At 37.1% G+C, this 21,273-nt stretch overlaps 1 protein-coding gene across 2 annotated transcripts in view; it reads right to left on the reverse strand.

Moving 5' to 3' along the window:
* The window catches only part of ETV5 (ETS variant transcription factor 5), a 32,888-nt gene continuing 11,615 nt past the window's right edge, over positions 1-21,273 (reverse strand). For both annotated transcript variants that reach the window (XM_026701373.2, XM_087933076.1), the window contains 8 exons: positions 17,249-17,378; positions 15,583-15,870; positions 12,265-12,521; positions 8,994-9,056; positions 7,621-7,689; positions 6,991-7,160; positions 2,369-2,470; positions 1-2,094 (listed from right to left, as the gene is read on the reverse strand). In XM_026701373.2, the coding sequence (XP_026557158.1) occupies positions 1,873-2,094; positions 2,369-2,470; positions 6,991-7,160; positions 7,621-7,689; positions 8,994-9,056; positions 12,265-12,521; positions 15,583-15,870; positions 17,249-17,378 (1,301 nt within the window). In that variant the 3' untranslated portion in view covers positions 1-1,872. The remainder of the gene's footprint in view (positions 2,095-2,368; positions 2,471-6,990; positions 7,161-7,620; positions 7,690-8,993; positions 9,057-12,264; positions 12,522-15,582; positions 15,871-17,248; positions 17,379-21,273) is intronic.

Genomic DNA, 21,273 nt, shown 5'->3' on the forward strand with positions numbered 1-21,273 from the left:
TGCCTGAACAGAAAGGAAAAGTCCTTTATTGTACACAGTACAGAACGTAATGCAGCTTTGCAGGAGATACATAAGCCCTGCTCAGGCAATAAACATTTCACATCAATCCTCAGATTAACTCTTTTTATTGTCGGGTTCCAAGTAATGCAATCATCAAAAAACGAACTCAGAGGCATTGCAATTCTACTAAATTCTGGCTTGACATTTGTACTATGTACTCCCAAACCAAATTAAAGAAATTGACAAACAAAAATAAAACAGCTAATTCCACTGGTTTGGTTCAGCCCTGAGGCAGAATTGGGATGGCAGCAGTCCTGTGCTTTGTGACAGGCCACCTGATACATTCTGGGGAGAGTTGCTGAGTCGTTTATAAAGAGTTTTAGAAAAAAAGGAAGTTAATCAAAAAAAACCCCAAGTTATCAAAGCAGAAAAAGGAATCCTATACAGCATTTACAATGAAACATGGAGTTGAGATGCATATTAGGCCAAGCACATTACTGGTACGTGCCAGCAAGGCTCACAGGAAAGAGCGGGGGGGAGGGGGGATTTCTGAAGGATCCAGAGAAGTTTTATAAATATATACATACATGTATGTATGTATACTGTACACACGTACACTGAGTAACTTGCCTTTCTCCCCATTCTCTAAATTTTTACAAAAAAGTTTTATGTCTTAAAATCGCCATTAGGCAACAAATATCTGAAAGCGTAACACAATTTAAGTGAAAAATACATCTGTTTACACATGCTTCATCTCTCTTACTTGCAAGTTCAGCAACAATTGGAAAAAAAACAGTTTAGCAATAGCCAGCCAGCCAGCAGTAGCGAGGTGAATGCTACCAAGGATCAAAATTGCTATTTTGGGAAAGTTCAGTGACTAGAGTTGCCTTGTATGGCAGACATGCTGTTCTCTAACAGATAAAAAGCCAAGCAACTCTCATTTGCTGTTTAGAAGGAACACATTTTTAATGCAGAGCAAGCTGTGTAAACGGTTTGGGGCAGCATCAAGTGCAGAGGCAGACAACAAAGCTGCATAGGGTAGGGCATGCATTTCAACTACTTCCTCCCAAGCTGCAGCACCTTTAGTATAAATGCTGCCAGAAGCAAGAAACTGTCTTTGACTAGGGAATAAAAAAGCCCAACCACCAAACATTTGAATTCAAAAGTTGCCCCTTAAACTTGGCAGTTTTGTGGCCATGCTTCCTTTTCCTGTGTCTAAAAGCAAACCATTCACATGCAGCCTTTCAGCAGAGAGGGTGGCCTGCTGGATTCAAAGGGTCTGCGTATTTTAAGTGCTGTCCTTTGGACTGCCTTTCTGAGATCAATAATAACCACAAAAGTAAGGAGAAAGACAACCAGAAGAAAAGGCTTTCTCAGATTGAAGAGTTCTGCACTGAGAATATAGGAAGAAGTGGCCAAGTTAGCTCCGACAAGTCAGCCATTCCACACTAAACCACCGCCTCCTCCAAAAAGGCTTTCGCAGCACTGGCTCATTTTCTCTGCAAATTAGAGCCCTTTCCCTTACACAAGGAAGAGTACAAAAAAATAATGATTGTTACATAGCATTTTTTCTTGACAATTTGCTAATCAGAGTCCCTTGAAGTCCTGCAAGCATGTACATCACACATGTTCCTAGCAACAGGATCCAGTGCCACCTGCCAAATGCTTTTCATGACTGCAGCCAAGGAATCAAGAATTGGATATCCTATTCACTAGTCATGTTATAGTCAGTTCTGAAGGATAGAGGACCTCAAAGTAATTTATCTTCTGATAATATCTGCAAGGAGCAGTTTTATGAACAGAAATTCTTTATGAAAGTAATTTGCCCTTATTTATTGGAGCTGAAGCCTCCAATGTCAGTTGCTGAGCAAGTCAGTAAGCAAAGGCCTCAGCATATGGGAGGCTGCTGCATCGGTCCAGGTCAAGGAGGTATGCGGAATTATCTTCAAAATGTGTCAGAGGTAAGGTGTCATCTTCATTCACATGGCAGTCGGGTTCAGCTTTTAAAAATGGACGTTGATTGTCAGGGAAGGCCATGGAAAAAAGGGCATCAGGATCACAAACAAATTTATAGACGTATCGCTCTCCGGCCACCTGGGAAGAAAGAGAAGATCCTGTTAGAATACAGGTGAAGAATGCTGAGATGCAAAGTAACCAGCCTTGCTTAAGTTCCTTCCACCCTTTCCTCCCAAATAAATGTAAGCTAGTTGTCTGGAAAGACACCAAGGAACAGTGGGCTGGCGTAGTTCATTCAGTCAGGCAGACAGAATAGGAGTAAAGCTAATCCTAAAAAAAGGTCATCTTTATATCCAAGACTATTTCTATGTAACCACACTGTTCTGACAGTGTGAATAAAAAACTTCCTTACCTTTTGCATGATGCCTTTTTCATAGTAATAACGAAGAGAACGACTGAGCTTGTCATAGTTCATAGCTGGTCGATTTTTCTGAATCCCCCATCGACGAGCTACCTAAAAAGATAAAAAATGCAATTATGAAGCTGTTCAGAGTTTGCCAGTTCTAAGAATATCACTGAAAAGGATAAACCATAAGGCTGGGTGTCAAATGAAAAATGTATTTTGTTTAGAATCTGAAATGAACAGATTGTATCTTGGAAATTCTGCTGAACTAAGTAAGACCTGTAGCCTGTGGTTCAGCAGACCTAATCCAAAATATTTTGGTTGTTCTCGTTTTCAGCCAAGACAAAAACAGGAAGATTTTGTGAGGTAATATGAAAAGTTGTCTTGCCTTCCTCTTGCCTCTACTTCTGAATGATTTTTTTGATTATAGTCTATTTTCTGATCTTCTCAATACATGTCCCTAATTGGATCTTTGGTACCAAGTTTTTAAATAGAAAAAAATAGGACTGCTAATAATACTAACATATTCCAACTTATTTTGAGAGAAGACACCAGTTCTTAGAAAATATCTGACATAAGAATGATCACCCCAGCCCCCAAACTCCCACTCATGGACTGACAAGAGTCATACAGGATTTGGGATTTTATAGGCACTTCACTCAAATCTAGAATATACATTTCTCACAGTACTGAATCAGGGCTACATACAACTTGCCATAGATGTCCATATATAATTTTCAAGTCACATCCAAGTTACATACTTAATTTTCCCACCCCACTCTAAACATATATTTCCCAACATGACTGTGGGAAGAAAGAAGGTTTAGCTTTCATATCATTCATATCATTGATTCCTTTTTTACAGATATCAACTCCTCCTTTACCATTATATATTTTGCTTTACAAACTATTTTTCAAAGAAGATTAGTATTGCTAAATGGTGCACTTTATAACTAAGCACAAAGCAGTAAAGACCTACAGATATTGTTAAAATAAACTCAGCTTATTTCAGAGATGTAAAGTACCACATCTGCTCCTTGTGGTTTCTGAAAAGTCACTGAGAACTATCCCAATATCTTTGGCCAAGTCATAGAGTATTGACCAAAAAAGCCATTAGCACGACATCTTTATTGACTACATTTGAACCCACAGCTAGTCAGACATGACAGGAAACAACAGAAGAACAGAGAACCTAATGGGTTGCAACAACACTGATTAAATTCTAATACAACTATGCAGCAGTAATATAAAGGGGATTACTCATTTCAGCTCTTTGAGAGTGGGATCTGATGACATAATCTGGTTGCCAACCAACCTGCTGTTTCCCAGGGGATTTATGGAACAGACAATCAGTCAGCACTCAAGAAAAGATTAATAGGATTTCCAAGCATTAAGTGCACTAAGACAGCCTACGTTCACCTGAGGCATTGCAAAAGCCTAGAACAGCAATCTCAATCAAATACATAGAGTGTTTCCAATGACCTTAACAGCTCTACAGATAATTATGTTCATATGTAATTATGTACTGGTTAGATTATCTTTCTCCATCAGAGTAAAGATAAAATGATGAAAGAAAATTCAAGAGTGAATTAAATACATATATTATTATCAGAGAAAGCAGAATTTATTCACTGAACGCCCTGCATTATTGCAGTTACTGTAGATAGCAATTCATGTATCACCCACAATATACTTCCTTATCTACTGAAACATTTCAATTAAAGCCACAAGAAAAGGGACATTAGAAAGAAAAACTGGTTTGTATTTCACATATCTTTCTTTGCTCACCCCCATCCCAAACTTTACTATTGCTCATTCATATCCTAAAGGGGCAATTATAGTCAATACATTCAGTAGCACTGCAGTATCAAAGCAAAGGCAGACACGTTGTAGCATACATCCTCTTTTTTAAGCTTACAGGTTTAAGTTAAACTCTAAAGTTTCCAGATCTGAAGTTGGCTCGCTAAATTTTGCATGTTTAGATAAAAGCTTTTTGCATTGCAGATGCCACACACATCCAAGCACCCCTTTAGCAATTCTGACATGATCGTGTTCCAACACCAGACTCTTGACACTATCCATTTTAACAGTAATTTTATTAAAAAATATAATTACAAAATACAAAAATAAAAAATAGAAGGCGCAGAAACACAAAAAATAGAGGAACAGAAAATACTAAATAGAAATTTATAAAGATATGAATTTTCCCTTCATCACAACCAGTATAAACAATTTTAATAACTTATCACCTTCTTCTATAATACAACAAATGATCTCTTCCCATATTCTATCTCTCTCATCTATAAACAAATCCTTAAAGTCTCATCATTTTACTGCTGATATCAGCAAATGTCCATGAAGGGATACCAGAGATCAGAATGTATTAAACTTTAATATCGATCAAATGAGCCAATTTTATAGCTATAGAGGCAGACACTGTTAAGATTATCTTCTGGGTTCATTGTTCAAAAACAGCCTTCAATATATCCAATGTTAAAATATTTTACTCCATTCTGTGAAAGTCAAATTTAAGGGTTCTTCTCCTTTAATTGTAATCTTTAGTTCCTTCCTGTCCCCTCTAGTGTTCAACCTTCAAAAACCCATTCTATCATGTTTTTTTTAAAGAATTCGAATCAAAAGCATGTTCCCATGGGGTGGATTCTTATAATTAATTGCAAAACATTTTTTCAAATTTATCTGACCCTTATTGTCTATTTGCAACTTTCTAAAATCCAAATTTTAACTACCTTTTATTATTTATTATTTTTTAAATTAAGTCTTTAAACATGTAATTAATACCTCCTTCATGAAGGATTGAAGGAAACTCACCCAGTGCTGTGTAAACAGTCAATTTAAAGGCTCCTAATTTCTGAAAGGTAGTTAACAAGCGATTTCCAAAAGTGATTAGAAAAGGAACTATGCAAACTTAGTGCTCTTTCAAAGGCACTGACTACAGTTTGAACAAGAGGGTCTAGGTCTCTAGGACAATTTATCACAGCAAACTCACCAGAGCCATTTCATTGAGGCTATCCTGGCATGACCATCTCACCGTGGGACAACTTAACACAATGTTATCTGCCATTATTTCTTCTTCATTATTTCTATTATTGCCAATGGAAATAATGTTGAAGAAACAGTGATGAATAACATTTGTCACTCTGAATTATCCCACATGGACTGTCTTGTGGCGAGCTGAGCATGCTGAGATGGCCGTGCTGGATTGGCCACAAGATGGCTGCATTGAGTTGGCCGTGATGAGTTCTCCCATTCCATGAGCAAGATGGTTAGTTCTTCACCTCCCAGAGATCTAAACCCACCAGAAATCATTAATGTTGGTTAATGGTGTTCTTGTGGCACTGCAAATACCTTATACAGAGATTGCAGATGTTTTTCAGAAACAATGCCATATACCAGTGATGGCGAACCTTTTTGGCATAGAGTGCCCAAACAGGAACATGTGTGCATGTGCATGTATGTGCATGTGCCGAAAAACCAAAGATCAGCTGGCTGGTGTATGCATGCCCGTTTTTTGGCTGTTTCGGGGGCTATTTTCAGGGCCATTTTTGGCCTGAATACAGCCCCCCAAATGGCCTGTTTTTTTGGCCATTTGGGGGGCTGTTTTCGGGCCATTTTCAGGCCATTTTAGATTGTTTTAGGCCCAAAAATGACCCAAAAAATGGCCTGAATAAAGCCCCCAAATATGATCTGTTTTTTGGTCAATTTTTTGGCCATTTTCCAGTGTTCCGGTGCGTGCGAAGGCTAGCTGGCCAGTGCTCATGTGCGTGCCAAAAACAGAGGAGCAACTGGCGATGGCATGTGTGCCCACTGAGAGGGCTCTGCGTACCACCTCTGGCATGTGTGCCATAGGTTTGTCATCACAGCCATATATAATATACATTTTGCTTGGTTCAACTGCAATTTTGTCTATTGAATGATATAATCATAATGGTGAGATAAGAGAAAAGTCTGAAATTGAAAGATAATTGAGCCAATTAAGAAAGGGAAATTCTTTTGGCAAATATCCAGAGCACTGCAACAACCAAATCAAGTGATTTTCTGCTTAACATATGCAGCAAAAGATGTGGAACTGACTTTCACCATCTCTTCTATATGTGACTTAAGATATTCTGGAGAAGACTGAATAAGTAGAGTCACATGAAGACAGAAATTGCTTTATTTGCAACTTTTCTTCCTGCTATTGCTGTGAGAACTATTCATTTGAAACTGAAAGATAGTTCTGAGCTAATAGTTACAGAACAGATAGATCTACTTATGCAGAATCATATTTATGCAGAATCAGTCTTATTGAGGTATAGTATTCCTTAGCAGTAAATAAAACATTCTGAGATACTGTAGGAATGCTAATAAAAGTTCTTTATTGCAGCAATGTGCAAGAGAAATCATAAATTCTGCAAAGGATAAAATATGTAGAAACGATCTCCATATCTACTTACTTTTTATGTTTCAATCAAATATAGCAGGCTTCCCCTGAAACGTGGGGAATATAAATGAATTGGCAAAAGACTTTGCAAGGTCCTTGGCAGAGATTCAACTTGGCCAATCTCTGATATTTGACTTATGATGGATACAACCGTAATGGTGATGTAGAGATTTTTTTTGTTTGTTTTTACCTCTTCTGGCTCGATTAGCTTGAATTCCATGCCCCTTCCAGTCCAAGCAATGAAATGAGCATTGGCTGGGTCATCCAGGAGTGTGACAAGAAACTGCCACAATTGGAGAGATCCTCTTCTTTGATAAGGAGGCCCTTCCCGATATACAGTGGGTTCTTGTTTCACTTTACCTGTTTGCAACAACACACATCAATTAGAATTAACATTTGAACATCTCCACCATTGGCTTCTAAAGATTCAGGGTTAGGGTTTCAATTTCAATGCTTCTACAGAAAGCCAAATGTATGGCTGCAAAGCTGACTAGCAATGGCTTTTTTTTTTTTTGCATATACTATGGTGAGGAGATATCTGTTAGAAGCTGAAGAGGAAATTTTTATGCAGCTGGTTACCAGCACTTTTTCTGTGTGGTGCATCATCAAAATAACAGAGAAAGCTTTAACAGCAAGGGGTCCTATCTTTCAGCAATTGTACCCATGATCTGTAGATTTGACATTCAAGATCTCCTTTAAAACAAATGGGATGTGTACTAGCTAAAAGAATGTGTTGGATTTGGGCAGCTATAACAAATTTGAATATTAATTCTTATTTTCAACTGCAGTTATAGATCACCACCCCACAGAGTGCCTTTACCTTCCATTCTTTCTGGTACAACACAAGTGTCATCAAAGTACAATTGGGCATCTTTCTCATAGGAGAATCCTGGGAAAAGAGAAGACATATTCAACAGGTGTGTTGCTGTGTACTTCTCTCTTACTCGCTTACACACACACACTCTCCTCTCTCTCTCTCAACACACACACACAAAGTAAGCACTTCCATTAAGAATAGTTTGATACAGGGCATCGCTTTGCTTGTTGGCAGCAATAATATTCAGCTGTTCACTAAAACTGAAAGGTAAGGCCTTGAATTTATTTGCAAATATGCCAGCTGCTATTTTTGCATCTCTAAAAGTCTGTGCAGAGTTGGCTTGTACATAGCTGGATTTGCATGTTGGTGACAAAATGAAAATATAGAAAAGCCAAAGTACTTCCAAATCAAGTAGGCTTACAATACCTTGAGATTAAAGTACTTCCAATAGAGTGCATCACCTACATAGACTCTGCCAGTCCCCAGTCTGCTATTTAGACTGGGAGGAACAAACAGTACAATCCAATTCAGCAGAGCCACTAGTGCTATAAAACATATTTATGGCTTAACATTTCCCTAAATCTCTTCCTACTAATTGAATGAACCTGAACCAAATCTGTGATTTCAATTAAGCTGTTCTGAAAAGTAGTAACCTTTGAAGTGCTCAGATTGTACTAAACTTGCCAAATACCTAAACTGCTAAAACTGAATCATTCCAAAGCTATGTGCAGATTTCTGTGGGATAACCTCTCCTACATATTTCCTGTATTGCTGGCCCAATTATGAGTAGTTAGACAACACTTTTTCTCTCCTCACACCCATCACTTCCCTTTCTCTCTTTATTTCTAAATTTGCTACCCCACTTTTTTTTCATTTTTTAAAAATAAAGTCAACATAAGAGCCCCCCTTATGTGGTTTCTTATGGTATGGGGGATGCTGCAGAAAGAAAATGTGTTTCTTAATTTTCTTCATTGCAGTTGCTTCTTTTACATGGCATCTCTCTCCCCCTCCCATCTAAACTGGAATTTTATGCATCCAAATATTTGTTGTGTGCTGTATAATAATGTATAAATCATCAGAAATGAATTCCAATTACAGTGACACATAAATATTATTTATTTATTAATTTGAACAATGCTTCTATTTCCCTAAGACCAGGAACAGTTGTTTTCTTCATTGAAAGCAAATCTATGTAATATCTCTAAAGTAAGCCTTAAAAGATTAATCACATTTATCTACCAGTAACAATGCATAACGAGTGGTGAGCAACATTCCCGTTCTCTTAGTATCTGTATAATTATGTAGCATTCCTTATCCTATATTACACGGAATTATGCTTTGCGAGTATATAAATGTGGGTGGAGTTAATGGCTTACCATCATGGTTGTTGGGAAAGTATCCCCCTCCTGTAGCATATGCTGATTGGCAGTTAGGCACTTCTAAAAAAAAATTAAAAAGAATTGAAGCCTGAGTAAATTCCAGAATAAACTATACACACTTCAATTCTTGTTCAAGTGAAGTAGTGGGCAGAAAAGGCTTCATGTATAAAAATGATAAATCTAAGCATTTCTACTCTAGTTAGAGAAATAATATTAAACTTCATTGCCCAATTCCTACGCATTTTTCTGAATATAGCCTTCATCCAAGAAAAAGATACCCAGTTCCCCTGAAAATGCTGAAGTGCATATTTACTTGAAGGAAAGCCCAGCAGAAAGTTATATGGCGCATTTCAAATAAAAATGAATAGGACCACAGTAACACTTCTGAAAGATATGAGAATCAAATAACTTCCAACCAAAAGAAATGGAATAAAGCAGCAGGATAGTCTGGCTTTGCAAATTACATCAGGCAACCTGTGTGCCCAAATGAGTACATGTTAGATTCTGGTGAACCTTCCCTTAGATACTATTCAGATGAATACTTTAAAAAACTGTACGGCATCAGATATGTGTGAAATTTAAGCATGTTCTGAAAAGATCTTTCTCCTGTCATAGTATTTCCAACCCCAACCCCCAATATTACTAATCAGTTGTGGAAGTACACTAAGGTACAAATTATTGAGACTCTAACCAGGCTAATTGGTTTATTACATCACTTGGCTAACACAGAGAACATCTGAATGGCAGTATAGCACAAATAAATGTTTGGAAGCAATTCCTGTAATTAATAACTCATATTTTCTCAAAACCAATGTTAATATAATTCCCCTAATCTCAACTTTCACTTATTAACATTCCTTGGATGTCTGCAAACTCTTCAGATAAGCAAAGTTGTAACAAATATCCAAGCCAGGGATGTGAATATTTAATAGTGAAATCATTTTTCAAACACTGGTTTTCAACTTTCCATACGTGAACAAGAAAAACAAATGAAGGTTTAAATACATGAAGCTGTTTTTATGAAGAATCAAACCATTGGATTTATCTACTGTAATACTAGTTTACTTTAATCAGTATTGGTTTTTCAAGCTGAAATCTTTCCTATTGCCTTCTATCTGATCCTTTCAATTAGAAATGCATTTTATGCATCTGAGGCATACATTAAAAACTGGACTATGTTCTTTCCCATAATACCTCCATATTTTCTGAGCCACAAAAGTTTAAGCCTCTAATGAGAAGTATTTGATCTTCCTCCCTTGGTGCTTAGTTTATTTACCTCCTGGGATATTCCAGTGAATCATGATGAATCAATATCTAAATAGAGAATACCTTGGATCTGTGAACAATAAATAATACAGTCCCTTGAAAATCAGGTGTGTCATATTATTCCTGGAAGTAGTAATGCAATCTGCCTCCCTACTGCAGCTGTCTTTCCCCAGAGGGCAAAGCCTCTTGCATCCCTTTTCAACAGCCCCTGGAAGAAATATTTATGAACCTGCAGAATAGATTGGCAAATGGTATTCAAAATACACATTTAAAAGATAGGCTTCATGTTTTGCATTCCACCTGACAACACATGAGAAGCAGGGAAAGAAGATAAAAAAATCCTTTAACTTTAGATCTTCTGCCATCTGTTCCACTTAGCTTCTAAGAGGTCTCGGTATTTTTAGACCTAAGGAGATTTGTAGCAATGTAGTTAGCTTTGCATCAGGAACAGCTGCAACTAACACCTAACCAGAATTCCTTCCCATCCCCTTGGCCCAAGGTGTGTTTAGAGGCAACCCAATGTCAGCTACAAGTTCAGAGATTTTCTATGGCAAACAGAAGATGGAAGAGCTTTTGCACACAAAAAGCCTGTCTGTTTTTCTCTCTTTGTAATGGCTTTTCAGAGTAAGTTTAAATCCTGCAACATTTGTAGAATGCCTCTTTTCACAAAATAGAAAAACATAGGCTTATATTCTAACTAGGTTAAATGCTGCTACAAATGGCAGCTTTTTTTTTCTATTTCACCAGAGAGATGGAGAGAAACTGTAAGGGAAAAATCCAATTTAGCAGATGGAGAAGCAGGTACAACTGTTTTTTCTATAGTTCTCTATATTATTTATAAATATGAATCTATAATAATTGGAACTGGCAATTCAGTTGTTAAGCAAAGTGGTTGCTAAATGAAACTGAGATTATGCTTACAATCTTACTTCACCTTTGCTTTACAGATATGGAAAGGTTAGAAATGCAAGAATTAGTTGCAAAGATACTTTTTCATTTTCATTGTAACTGTGAATGGTTCTTCAATGAGTCAGTCACTAAACAAGGACTATTGGCATCCCTGTTTTGCAAGCAGCAGCCACTGTACTCACTTTGAGGAGCTCTGGCATGTACCTTTCATTTTGTGGTATGCAGGCAACAATATTGCCTTGAAATATAATCTCTATATTAGCAATCCTTATTTGTATTATTGAGATAACACTGTTGCAAAATAATGTATATCAAAGAAATGAATATGGTGAAAGAGAGAAGTAAAAGGTATCAAGATAATGAATACAGGATGGACGATTATTTTTTTTGCAGTGTCAAAGGTGAACCTTGAGGAAAAAGGAAAAGAAAGGAAAAGACAGAAGAACTAGGAAAGAACTAGGAAATACTGAATGAAATTTATTCAAATGTTAGAGTAACAAAATAAATGGAAGGTGGATGTAAGATAAAAGGATGTAGAAGCTATTTTGTACAGAATGAAAGTGTTTATAAGTGTCATAGAAATGTGCAGAGCTATGGTTATGGGAAGTATGAAAATGATTGCTTAATGAAATGATAAAATGAAAGATAATGTATAATGTGTACATAGAGAAATATGTGAAATGTCACCAGAGTTACCATAGAATGGTTAAAACGAAAATAGCACAAAACGCAACAAAATGATTTTGATTGATTTTTTTAAAAAAAAATCTGTAGGTGGTTAAAAAGGGCTAAACAACGAGCCCTCAGCAGAGTGAATGCAATTGAGAATAAAAGTGGTGAAATGATTTGGGATGAATCTAAAATGGGAGATAGTTTTAGATATGCAAATACTGGTAGAAAATGGCGGTGGGTGCCCCTGAGGAAGAAAAGTTGTCAATCCTTGCATTAATGGTGCAACATGGATTATTTTATACTACGTTAGACAGCTGCTGAACATCAGTGGTACAAAGACTGCTTTATGTGCTACAGACTAAGGACTAAGAACAAGCTTCAATCTTCACGCAGCATGGAGGAATTCAATTTTAACCCTCACCTGAATCAATACAGTAGTCCCTGGGCTCTTGCTTGATTCCCATTGGAGACTGGAATCCATGAGCTGGGGGGCCTGGAATACCTGGTACCCCATGATCATAGAGTGGGTCATGATACTCTTGCTTGAATCCCTGAGGAGGATGGGCAGTAGGAGGGACAAGGGGCTCTGACATCTGCCGGTGGTAAACAGGGCGGTTGTCTCCAGAAAGCCCTGGCTGAGGATATGGGTGGCAAGGTTCAGACATCTGTCTTTGAAACCTTGAGGAGAATGAACAAAAGAGAGAGAATTATCATTACGCTTAATCAGAATCTAGATCTACTGAAGTCTTACTTCTGATTTAATTTACCTACAGAGGAGTTTGATAGTGAGATGGGCAGCATCCAAATAAATAAAATCCTGGTAAACATGCGTGCACAATGCAATTTCAGCTGAGGCCCTTCATAGCCCCCTTCTGGTAATAAGAACTGGGTGCAACATAACAGTAGCTTGTTGTCATTGAAAGAAAAAGTGTTAAAATAGTAACATGACCAAATGGAGGACATATAATTTTGGCTTCCCATTTTGCAGGCAACCCTATCTTTGTATGTTATCTTTCTCAGTTGTAAATTTGACCTAACATTTATCATTTTTAAAACAAGCACACAACCCATTACATACATACACACGCACATATTTAATACATAAATGAAAGAGACGTGGTGGTGTGTAGTGGTTAGAATGCAGTACTGCAGGCTACTGACTGCTGGCTGACTGCAATTTGGCAGTTCGAATCTCACTAGGCTCAAGGTTGACTCAGCCTTCCATCCTTCTGAGGTAGGTAAAATGAGGATCCAGATTGTTGGGGGCAATATGCTGACTCTGTAAACTGCTTAGAGTGCTGTAAAGCACTGTAAGTGATATATAAGTCTAAGTGCTATTGCTATTAGCACAATAAAATATAGGGTATTTACAATGAAAGCTATATCCTAGTATAGAAAAGGCCTGTTGTAAGAGAGCCCTATATGAAAGGAAAAGGCCCCAATAAGGGACAGGAACTATATTTTTCAGTAATTAGGGCAAAGATGAATAAGATTTGCCAAGAAAATACTCTCTTATCTCAGAGTCAAACTATATAATATGATATAAGATATTGTTGGATTTTCAGTGTTTAATACTTATTTATTTACTTTAGTTGCCTCCCATCTTGTTTAAAACCAAAATCTGGGTGTCTAATGTTTGATAAAAAGCAGCTGAGATGGATCAAAGTAGTAGTATCAGGAGATACAACTATATTCTCAGACAGTGTAAGGAAACAGAATCAAGAGAAATGAACTAACTTATCTGTAGCAAACATGACCATCTAGGCAAACATGTCTTCACTGAAAGGAAAAAACAGCTTGTTTTTGCCAAAGGAACAGAAAGTGATAAGTTTGACTTATATTCATTTCATTTCAACAAAGAATAGAATAGAATAGAATAGAATAGAATAGTTGCTAATCTGTCTCAAAAACTAAGGAGTAAATGTTTTAGCCATCACTTGCTGCAAAAATCACGCATGATCCAAAATGCTTGTAGATTGTATGGAATACACAGAGGTTGCATCCACATGCACCAAAAATTATTTTTATTATTTGCAAATATAACCAGATGCTTCATAAAGCAAAACGCTGGCCTTAAAAAAAAGTAATGTTAGAACTTATGTTTTTGCAAAAAATATGTTCAGCAACTGCTATCTTGGTTTTCAGGAATCTGGGTGAACCTTAGTGGAGACTAAACAAATACGCAACCAAAATCCCAATATTCTTAGTTTTGAAGTCCTGGAGGCCACAGCAATAAACTAGTCATATCCCTTCACATCCTTGCACCTTGAAAAGTGATTGTGATCAATCAATTTGTTTCCCATGACTCCAGAGGCACATGACCTTAATTTAGCTTTGAAATATGACCTACTGCAGCTGACAAGCCCAGATTATGCTACTTCCGATCTGTGTCCTTCTAACCTTCTCAAATGTAACTCTAGAACTGCACTGGTATGCTTTCTGCAGGAAGAGGAACTTCCAGATGGAATCATGCCGAATAGCTTTAAGGTCATTGGGAACTCAGGGACTGGGAGATATGGATGGCAGTCTTAAAAGCAACCTGAGGTCCTGGCAATAGAGAGGAACCAAGTGTATTTCAGGAACTTGGATGAAGATTTGTCATAAATATGAAAATATTTTTTTCTGGAAGTAATCCCATCTTGTTAAGCTTTAACCTGTCTTGTCTTTCAATCACGTGTTAGCCTAGAGTATTTTCAAAGCACAGCCTCATATTTGGGTAAGAACATCCAGGTCTGAATCACTGAAATTGTTAAGCAGACCCAAGTGAAAAAAATAGGGTAAATTTCATGAAAAATCCAACAATGGTAAATGTCACTATGGTTGTTAGTATTAATATGTCTTGACAAACAAGACATAATATTTGAAATTATTTCAGTCTGTTTGATTATCATTCTAAAATGGTGAAGCCTCTTGAAAGTTTCACAGAAGGGCAGGCTATAAAAACATGTGACATATTTCAAGTAGGAAGATTCAAATATTGACCAGTAAATATTTTATAAGATCAAGATCATATTTCCCTCTGATAGTTCTAAATAAAATCAAGTAATAAATGTAGTAAATTACATGTAAAACAATGTGTATAGTGAAGAAAAAGGCCAAGGGCCATTGATTAAAATGATGTATTCAGAATGTCAGCCACTTAACTCTTTAACAACATCAGTCTCTATATACTATCCAAGAAATAGCTGGCTTCCTTAACTACTGAACAAGGAAAAGAAAATATGAAACATTGATCTGAATTTTGAACGGTTGATTCCACTTTAGGTATATTTCCCAACATAAACGAACCACAATGAACATTCTCAAACAACCAGAGAACACAAAAATTAAGATGTGTGCATTCTCATAGTAAAAGATTTCTGGTAATAATCTGGGTTTTTGGGCAGATGTATCAAACGAATGATACACTTTCAGCAACGCCAACAGATCAGAACCTGAGAAGTTCAGCTTCACTTTCACACTCAACCTGAGCACCTCACTGAGTAATTTCAACCAATTTACCCTCTCACAGCCTAGCCTGCCTCACGGAATTGTTGTGGGACAAACAGGACAAGAGAATGTGAGGAAGATGATATGACTCTCTCACACACATATAGACACTCCATTTTGAACACAAGAAATGGGATATAGAACTAACAAATAAAATATACTCTCTGTCAGATCCTCTGAACAAGACAAAGGCCTCTGAACAAGACAAATGTTCTTCAAGTGTGGGGGGGAAAGCCCCCACCCTCTTTACCTGTGTTCTGTTGGATACTGGTTTTCAGGCATTATCTTTGGCATCTGGATAGGCTGATGAGGTGGTCGAGGTATAGCAAAGGGTTGCTGCCTTGGTTCCTGAAGAGGATGAGAGGCGGGAGGAGGGGCACCCTGCAAAGGGCCTGCTGGGCTGACATGTGCAGGAGTCTGCACAGGTGTGGCGGGCAGAGGTGGAGGAGGAAGGGCGCTGCTCTGAAGTGCAGGTGAAACTGGGGTAGTGGGTGGAGTTAATGGCTTGAACCCAGTGGGGGGCTTCCTATCATAGGCACTGTTCAGAGAGCAGAGAAAAAAGAAAAGAAAAGAAAAGAAGCACAATTTAAAACAGGCAGGAACCATTTACTCAGCTTCAACTTCAAGTCCTTGACAGTTCGGGTTTGTTTGCATTTCATGGTTGTCAGGAAGTAACAGTTAAGGCCAATCACAGGCCCAAGGGAATCTTTGTACTGCAAGCAAACGACAAACAGGCTGAGTCATAGGGCTCATTTTAAAACACTTTTCTCATAATTTTCTCAAGCATAATTGTAGCTTCCGATTGTGTGCTTTCTCTTCTTTCCTACGAAAGTGCTTTCCCTCTCCCTTTGTCCCCACCTCGAATAATTAAGAACCAATTCTAATCAGGAGAGCAAACCAATCATTGTGCAGGTTGCCCTGGTGCAATTCCCCCCCCCATAAGTGTGCCTCATATACACTTGTGTGAAAGTCTTGCAATAAATAAATAAAGGCAATTTAAATGTGTGGCAATGTACAGAGCCGTTGCTATCTGTATGAACAAGAGTGCTAGATAAAACAGCTATTAAATCAGTAAATATCGAAATTATTTATTGGGTTATAGCAGTTCTCCCTAACTTAATGGCTTTTAGAAGTGTTTAATGCTACTTTAGCAGCTGCCACTCTAACATACTTGAAAAGCACTAAGTTGGAGAAAGCTATTTTAGAATATCAGAAGCACCATGTTAGAACTTACAATGATTTGGGGGTGGATGATGTTCGGAAAAAAAAAAGCATGGGGTTAGCAAGATAAACAATTCAGGATACAGAACAGAATTGTTACTATCCCCCCCCCCCCCAATCAAAACAGCTTCAAGCTATCTGATTTGAGTTATACTGCATTGGAAGAAATCACGAAGGCCACAGTAATCCGAATCTATGTCCAGTGCCTTGCAGCTGAGCATAGGCACTAATATCAAGTTTCAAATAGCTTTCCAGGTAAATAATTAAGCTTGTAAGGCTTCAGGAGCAGCTCCCCTGAGAGGTGACTTGTCTTGGCATAACTTGCCAAAGTAATGGTTTCATTTTGCAAGACTAAAAGATTTAACTCTATTGTTTGCACATTTCCCCACAGAAATCAACTAACTAAATGTTAAAACAAAGTTATAATAATTATCCTTCAATTATCCAAGCATACAAAAAATGCTATCATGGGGACGTCTTGCCAAAGCAGTACTAAAACCATTTTTTATTCTTCTGTTTTCCTGGTCCAACCCTCCTTCAAGTGTTTTTAATCAATTCTTGATTAAACTGTTGATGTAATTGATTAATATTTTTAATCAATGGATAGAATTTCTTTGATTATTCAAATGGGTCTGATTCAGTTTCTAGAAACTCCCAATCATTTAATAGTGCTTTTGCAAACTGATTCTACATACCAATAATTGTAGAGGCACTTTTCTCCATAGTTAGCACAGAGCACCTGCTCATGACTACAGGTAGACAGCTCTGAAGATGGGCTGTGCAGTTCTCTCTTAATCTTAGCTGGTGGTGGCCCATGAAGTACCACTGGATTAAAAACAATGGAAGAGAATCAATGCATGTGTCATAAACCAGATACATGATTTATAACTTAAATTCCTGTAGATATTTATTATACACAGACAACCAGATGTTACTTATAGATCCTGAGTGACAGTATATCTAATACATCTTTACTTTAAAATGTTACTGAATTTTACAGGAATGCACATTTTAGTTTCTATAATTATGTATTGTCCATATGGGTACTTTATAAATGATATACAATTTCTTCATGTTAATATCCAGAAAAGAAAAAATTAAGTGCTGAGTAGCAGCAAACAGAACTAGTTGCAGCAGCAATATGAAAGGAAGTGGTGGAAAAAATAAGGCTACTAATGAGAATTGGGTTGGCAATTGTCCAGAAAAAGAAAGATTTTTGATTTCTCATTCCTAGAGTTAGATCTGATATTGTCTAAACAAGAAGGAAAACCAAGAGCACAAAATTGTGAACATAAGGGAATTATATCAATCCAGCTTCCCAACACAAAGCATAAAACTGAGTACTATTAGAATATAACACCATGCTTGACTGCAGCTGAATATTGAACAAAAAATCAATACTGGAAAACAAAGAATGGAATAAACACACTTTGAATTATTTATGCAGTTGAAATATTAAACTCTAACCCCAACTTAATGAAAAGGAAAATATGTTAAATCCATGAATTCTAGTATTCATAATTAATACTTTGTAGTTACACAGATTTCTGATATCACTATAGGTATGTATGCATACATTTATTTAAAAAAAATCATATGGCTGCCTATTTCACAGAAGATGACTGGGTGGCATACAACCAACAATTAAAACAATGTCACAGCTGTTTAAAACTAAAATAAAATAAAATAAAAACAAGATGGTGGGAGAAGTACTTTCAATTAAACACAGTATAACCATTGCACAGGGTGCCCTGAATGCAATAAAACTCTGCACCTTGAATCTGTCTTTATGCTGATGTAACAAAATACTGTGCCAGGAGACCTAACTGATTTGAGCAAGTGCCCATCCTTGTTTGCCACTAAAAGGAAAAAAGATAAGGTATCCTGACATTCCCACAAACTTTGGAGAGGGAATCATTTTTCACAGCATTGACATTTCTAAGCAAGATTTGACAAGAAGGACTATCTATCTATGCCAAGGCTGGGAGATCAATTTCAAAGTAGGAAATGACCTCATTAGGAAGAAACACCTTGCTTCAATACTAGTCATGACAACTCCCAGCTTAACTGGCTCTAAAAATACACAGCTCTGAATTCAACAAAAGCTTCCACGGGATCAGGTTTTTTGAAATGTACTTTGAGCATACAGATCACTGTACAGACAGTGGTATCTTTGTATTATTTTACAAGACAGTTTGAGCACCAATACAAGTTGCATAAAAGGAGTTTGTTTATACTAAAACTGGATCAACAAAAAGCAAGCCATGCTAAAATCTACCATGATGGTTAGAAACCAGGATTATGTGGATTCAGCAACACTGCCAAGTCAAACTGGCAAGTTCCATACTGTTTGTAGCAAAGCCTCTGTCAACCTAACATAGGAGATAATTTGTTTTCATAGGGGGATTAGATTCTTTATTTTAGCCAATGGCTACTTTAACAATGTATTGATGACTATATTAAACATATTGTTGTTCTATTGGTGCTTGCTTTCCTCTACTTATTTTCTATAGCATAGCAGATGCTCCTATTGGGATGAGATCATCTATCTGGGTATACCAATAAGAGAATAGATAACTTTTACAGTATGTTTCTTTCATGTTTAGCTCTTTTAAATACAGATTTTTACTGGGCTTTTTTTTTAAACATTCCCAGTTAGGCAAGTGTACTGTATGCTTAAAGAAATGTAAACTGGATCATGTATAGAGTCACAATCCATGCCTGGAAGATGTTTTTTGAAGCCACATAGATTGCAGAATTTGATATTATGTAGCTTTATTCATGAGGTGCCAGTGAATACATCACACTTCCTAAAAGTGCTATTCTCCAGACACTTTGAACTTCAGTTCTCATCAGTCTTAGTTATTAAGAAACTCAACCCAAATCCCCTGGAAAACATCAGATTTGCCATCATGTTGGATAAGAAATTGTTGATTTAGAATTGCAGGTCAGCATAAGTAATTTGACTCTAAGATAGAATAACAGCCTTTTTGTTTCAAGGAAGCATCTTGAGTGCAATCTTTTAAGCTACAATACAAAACAAGATGGAAAAGAAACATGCCCAGTTAGACTGATGCCATAAATTAGCAGAGGACATGAGTCTTGCCTGCTTCTTCTCAATACAAGTTAGCATTTGGCAAGCACCCATGGAAAGAAATGCACACAACATCTCTGACTATTCATCATTTATATGCTGATCAGCTGTACTCTGCCATTTAAGTACAACTGGGATATGTTTATGCACCAATCTGAACACACCCTGAAAAACTGGTGTTAAATGTGGAGGACCAAAGAAGGCATTTCAAGGATTGACCATTGCTTGAATCATAGCAAAGGGTTAAACTATATTTAGGGCCATGGGGAAGGGAAGGTTGCCAGGGAGAACAGTCTAATGCAGTTACTTCTATACCAATATTATCAAAGTAACTCAAGAGAATACCCATTTGTACAACCCAAGATTCAGCTGGGCTATCACATACCTGTTCCCTAGCACTTGCTGCATTATGATTCCAATACCTACTTTCAATCTTAGTGGCTGTCCTTATTTCATACTAGAGCTAATTATCCTTACAGGAACTTGTCCTCAATGCTCCCCGCACCTTTGGAGAACAGCTACATGGCAGATTTATCGCGGTACTGGAAAAAGCCTCAAGCCAAGAATGAGTTGATCAAGCATCTAGCTGGATACATTTCAAAGTGGAACTAATGCTGTTTTTCCACTCACAAGAAAAATGTTTTACCTGAAATGTTGGTTCAGCAAAAGGGAAAAGAAAGAAATTACATAGCACCGGTGTAGTATTCAGTCTATTAAACCACCTAACTCAGGACTGTATATATGGAATGGGTTGACATGTTACACTACTACACAACATTATTTACTTCTGACTGTGGATTGTGTAAACACAGATAATATGGTTTATAAAATATGAGTTGTGGTTTGCCTCAAGTTGTAGCCTGAACAGTTTTGTTTTATTAAATATACCATTGTTAAGTAATATTTAACATGGGAGGCAAGGTTATAATTTTGGAGTGGCACTAAGGGCCACTGGAAGAGAGGAGATGGCAAAGCTGTAGGAGGCAAGACTGAGATTTTTTTGGCCTTCTTTCAAAGATTGCTTTTGAAAATTAAAACAGATAGGTTAATCTATTGGACAATTGCCCATGTCAGTTCTAATTTGGAGAAAAAAGCAACAAATCATCCCTGTCCTCCCCCCCCTGCTGAATTTTAGTGGCACAATTTGGGAAGACACAGAAAAGGCAACAAAGACCCTTGGAACTTGCACATAATCTCTGAATTATGGGTTCAAGGAACTCTAGCTCAGCACAATGTGTGAACCAAGTCCCTGAATGTTAGCTGACCTTCAAATACTCTGATAAGGGTTCTCTTCCCAGCCCATCTAGAACTGCAAGAAATTAAACCTGGAACCTGGTGCATGCAATATTTGTAAACCATATCTGAATTATCCAGATGTTTAGAGCATTTGGAAAAAAAGTATATTCAATTTTTATATTTTGGAAGCACACTTTCCTACTTCAATTATTCAATCTCTAAATAACATGAAAGCTAGCAAGTCCTGGACTTAGTTTGAAACCTTCAAAGAAAGCACATTCCAACTTTCATTCCTTCTATAAATTTCTTTAGGAAAATTTCAAATTATGTGAGAAAAGAACATATAGTTTATTTATTTGGTATTATTTTAATCTATTTTAGCATTAATGG

This window comes from Pseudonaja textilis, chromosome 4, assembly GCF_049901715.1.
Source record: "Pseudonaja textilis isolate UNSWEBS1 chromosome 4, rPseTex1.2, whole genome shotgun sequence".
Classification (NCBI taxonomy): Eukaryota; Metazoa; Chordata; class Lepidosauria; order Squamata; family Elapidae; genus Pseudonaja; species Pseudonaja textilis.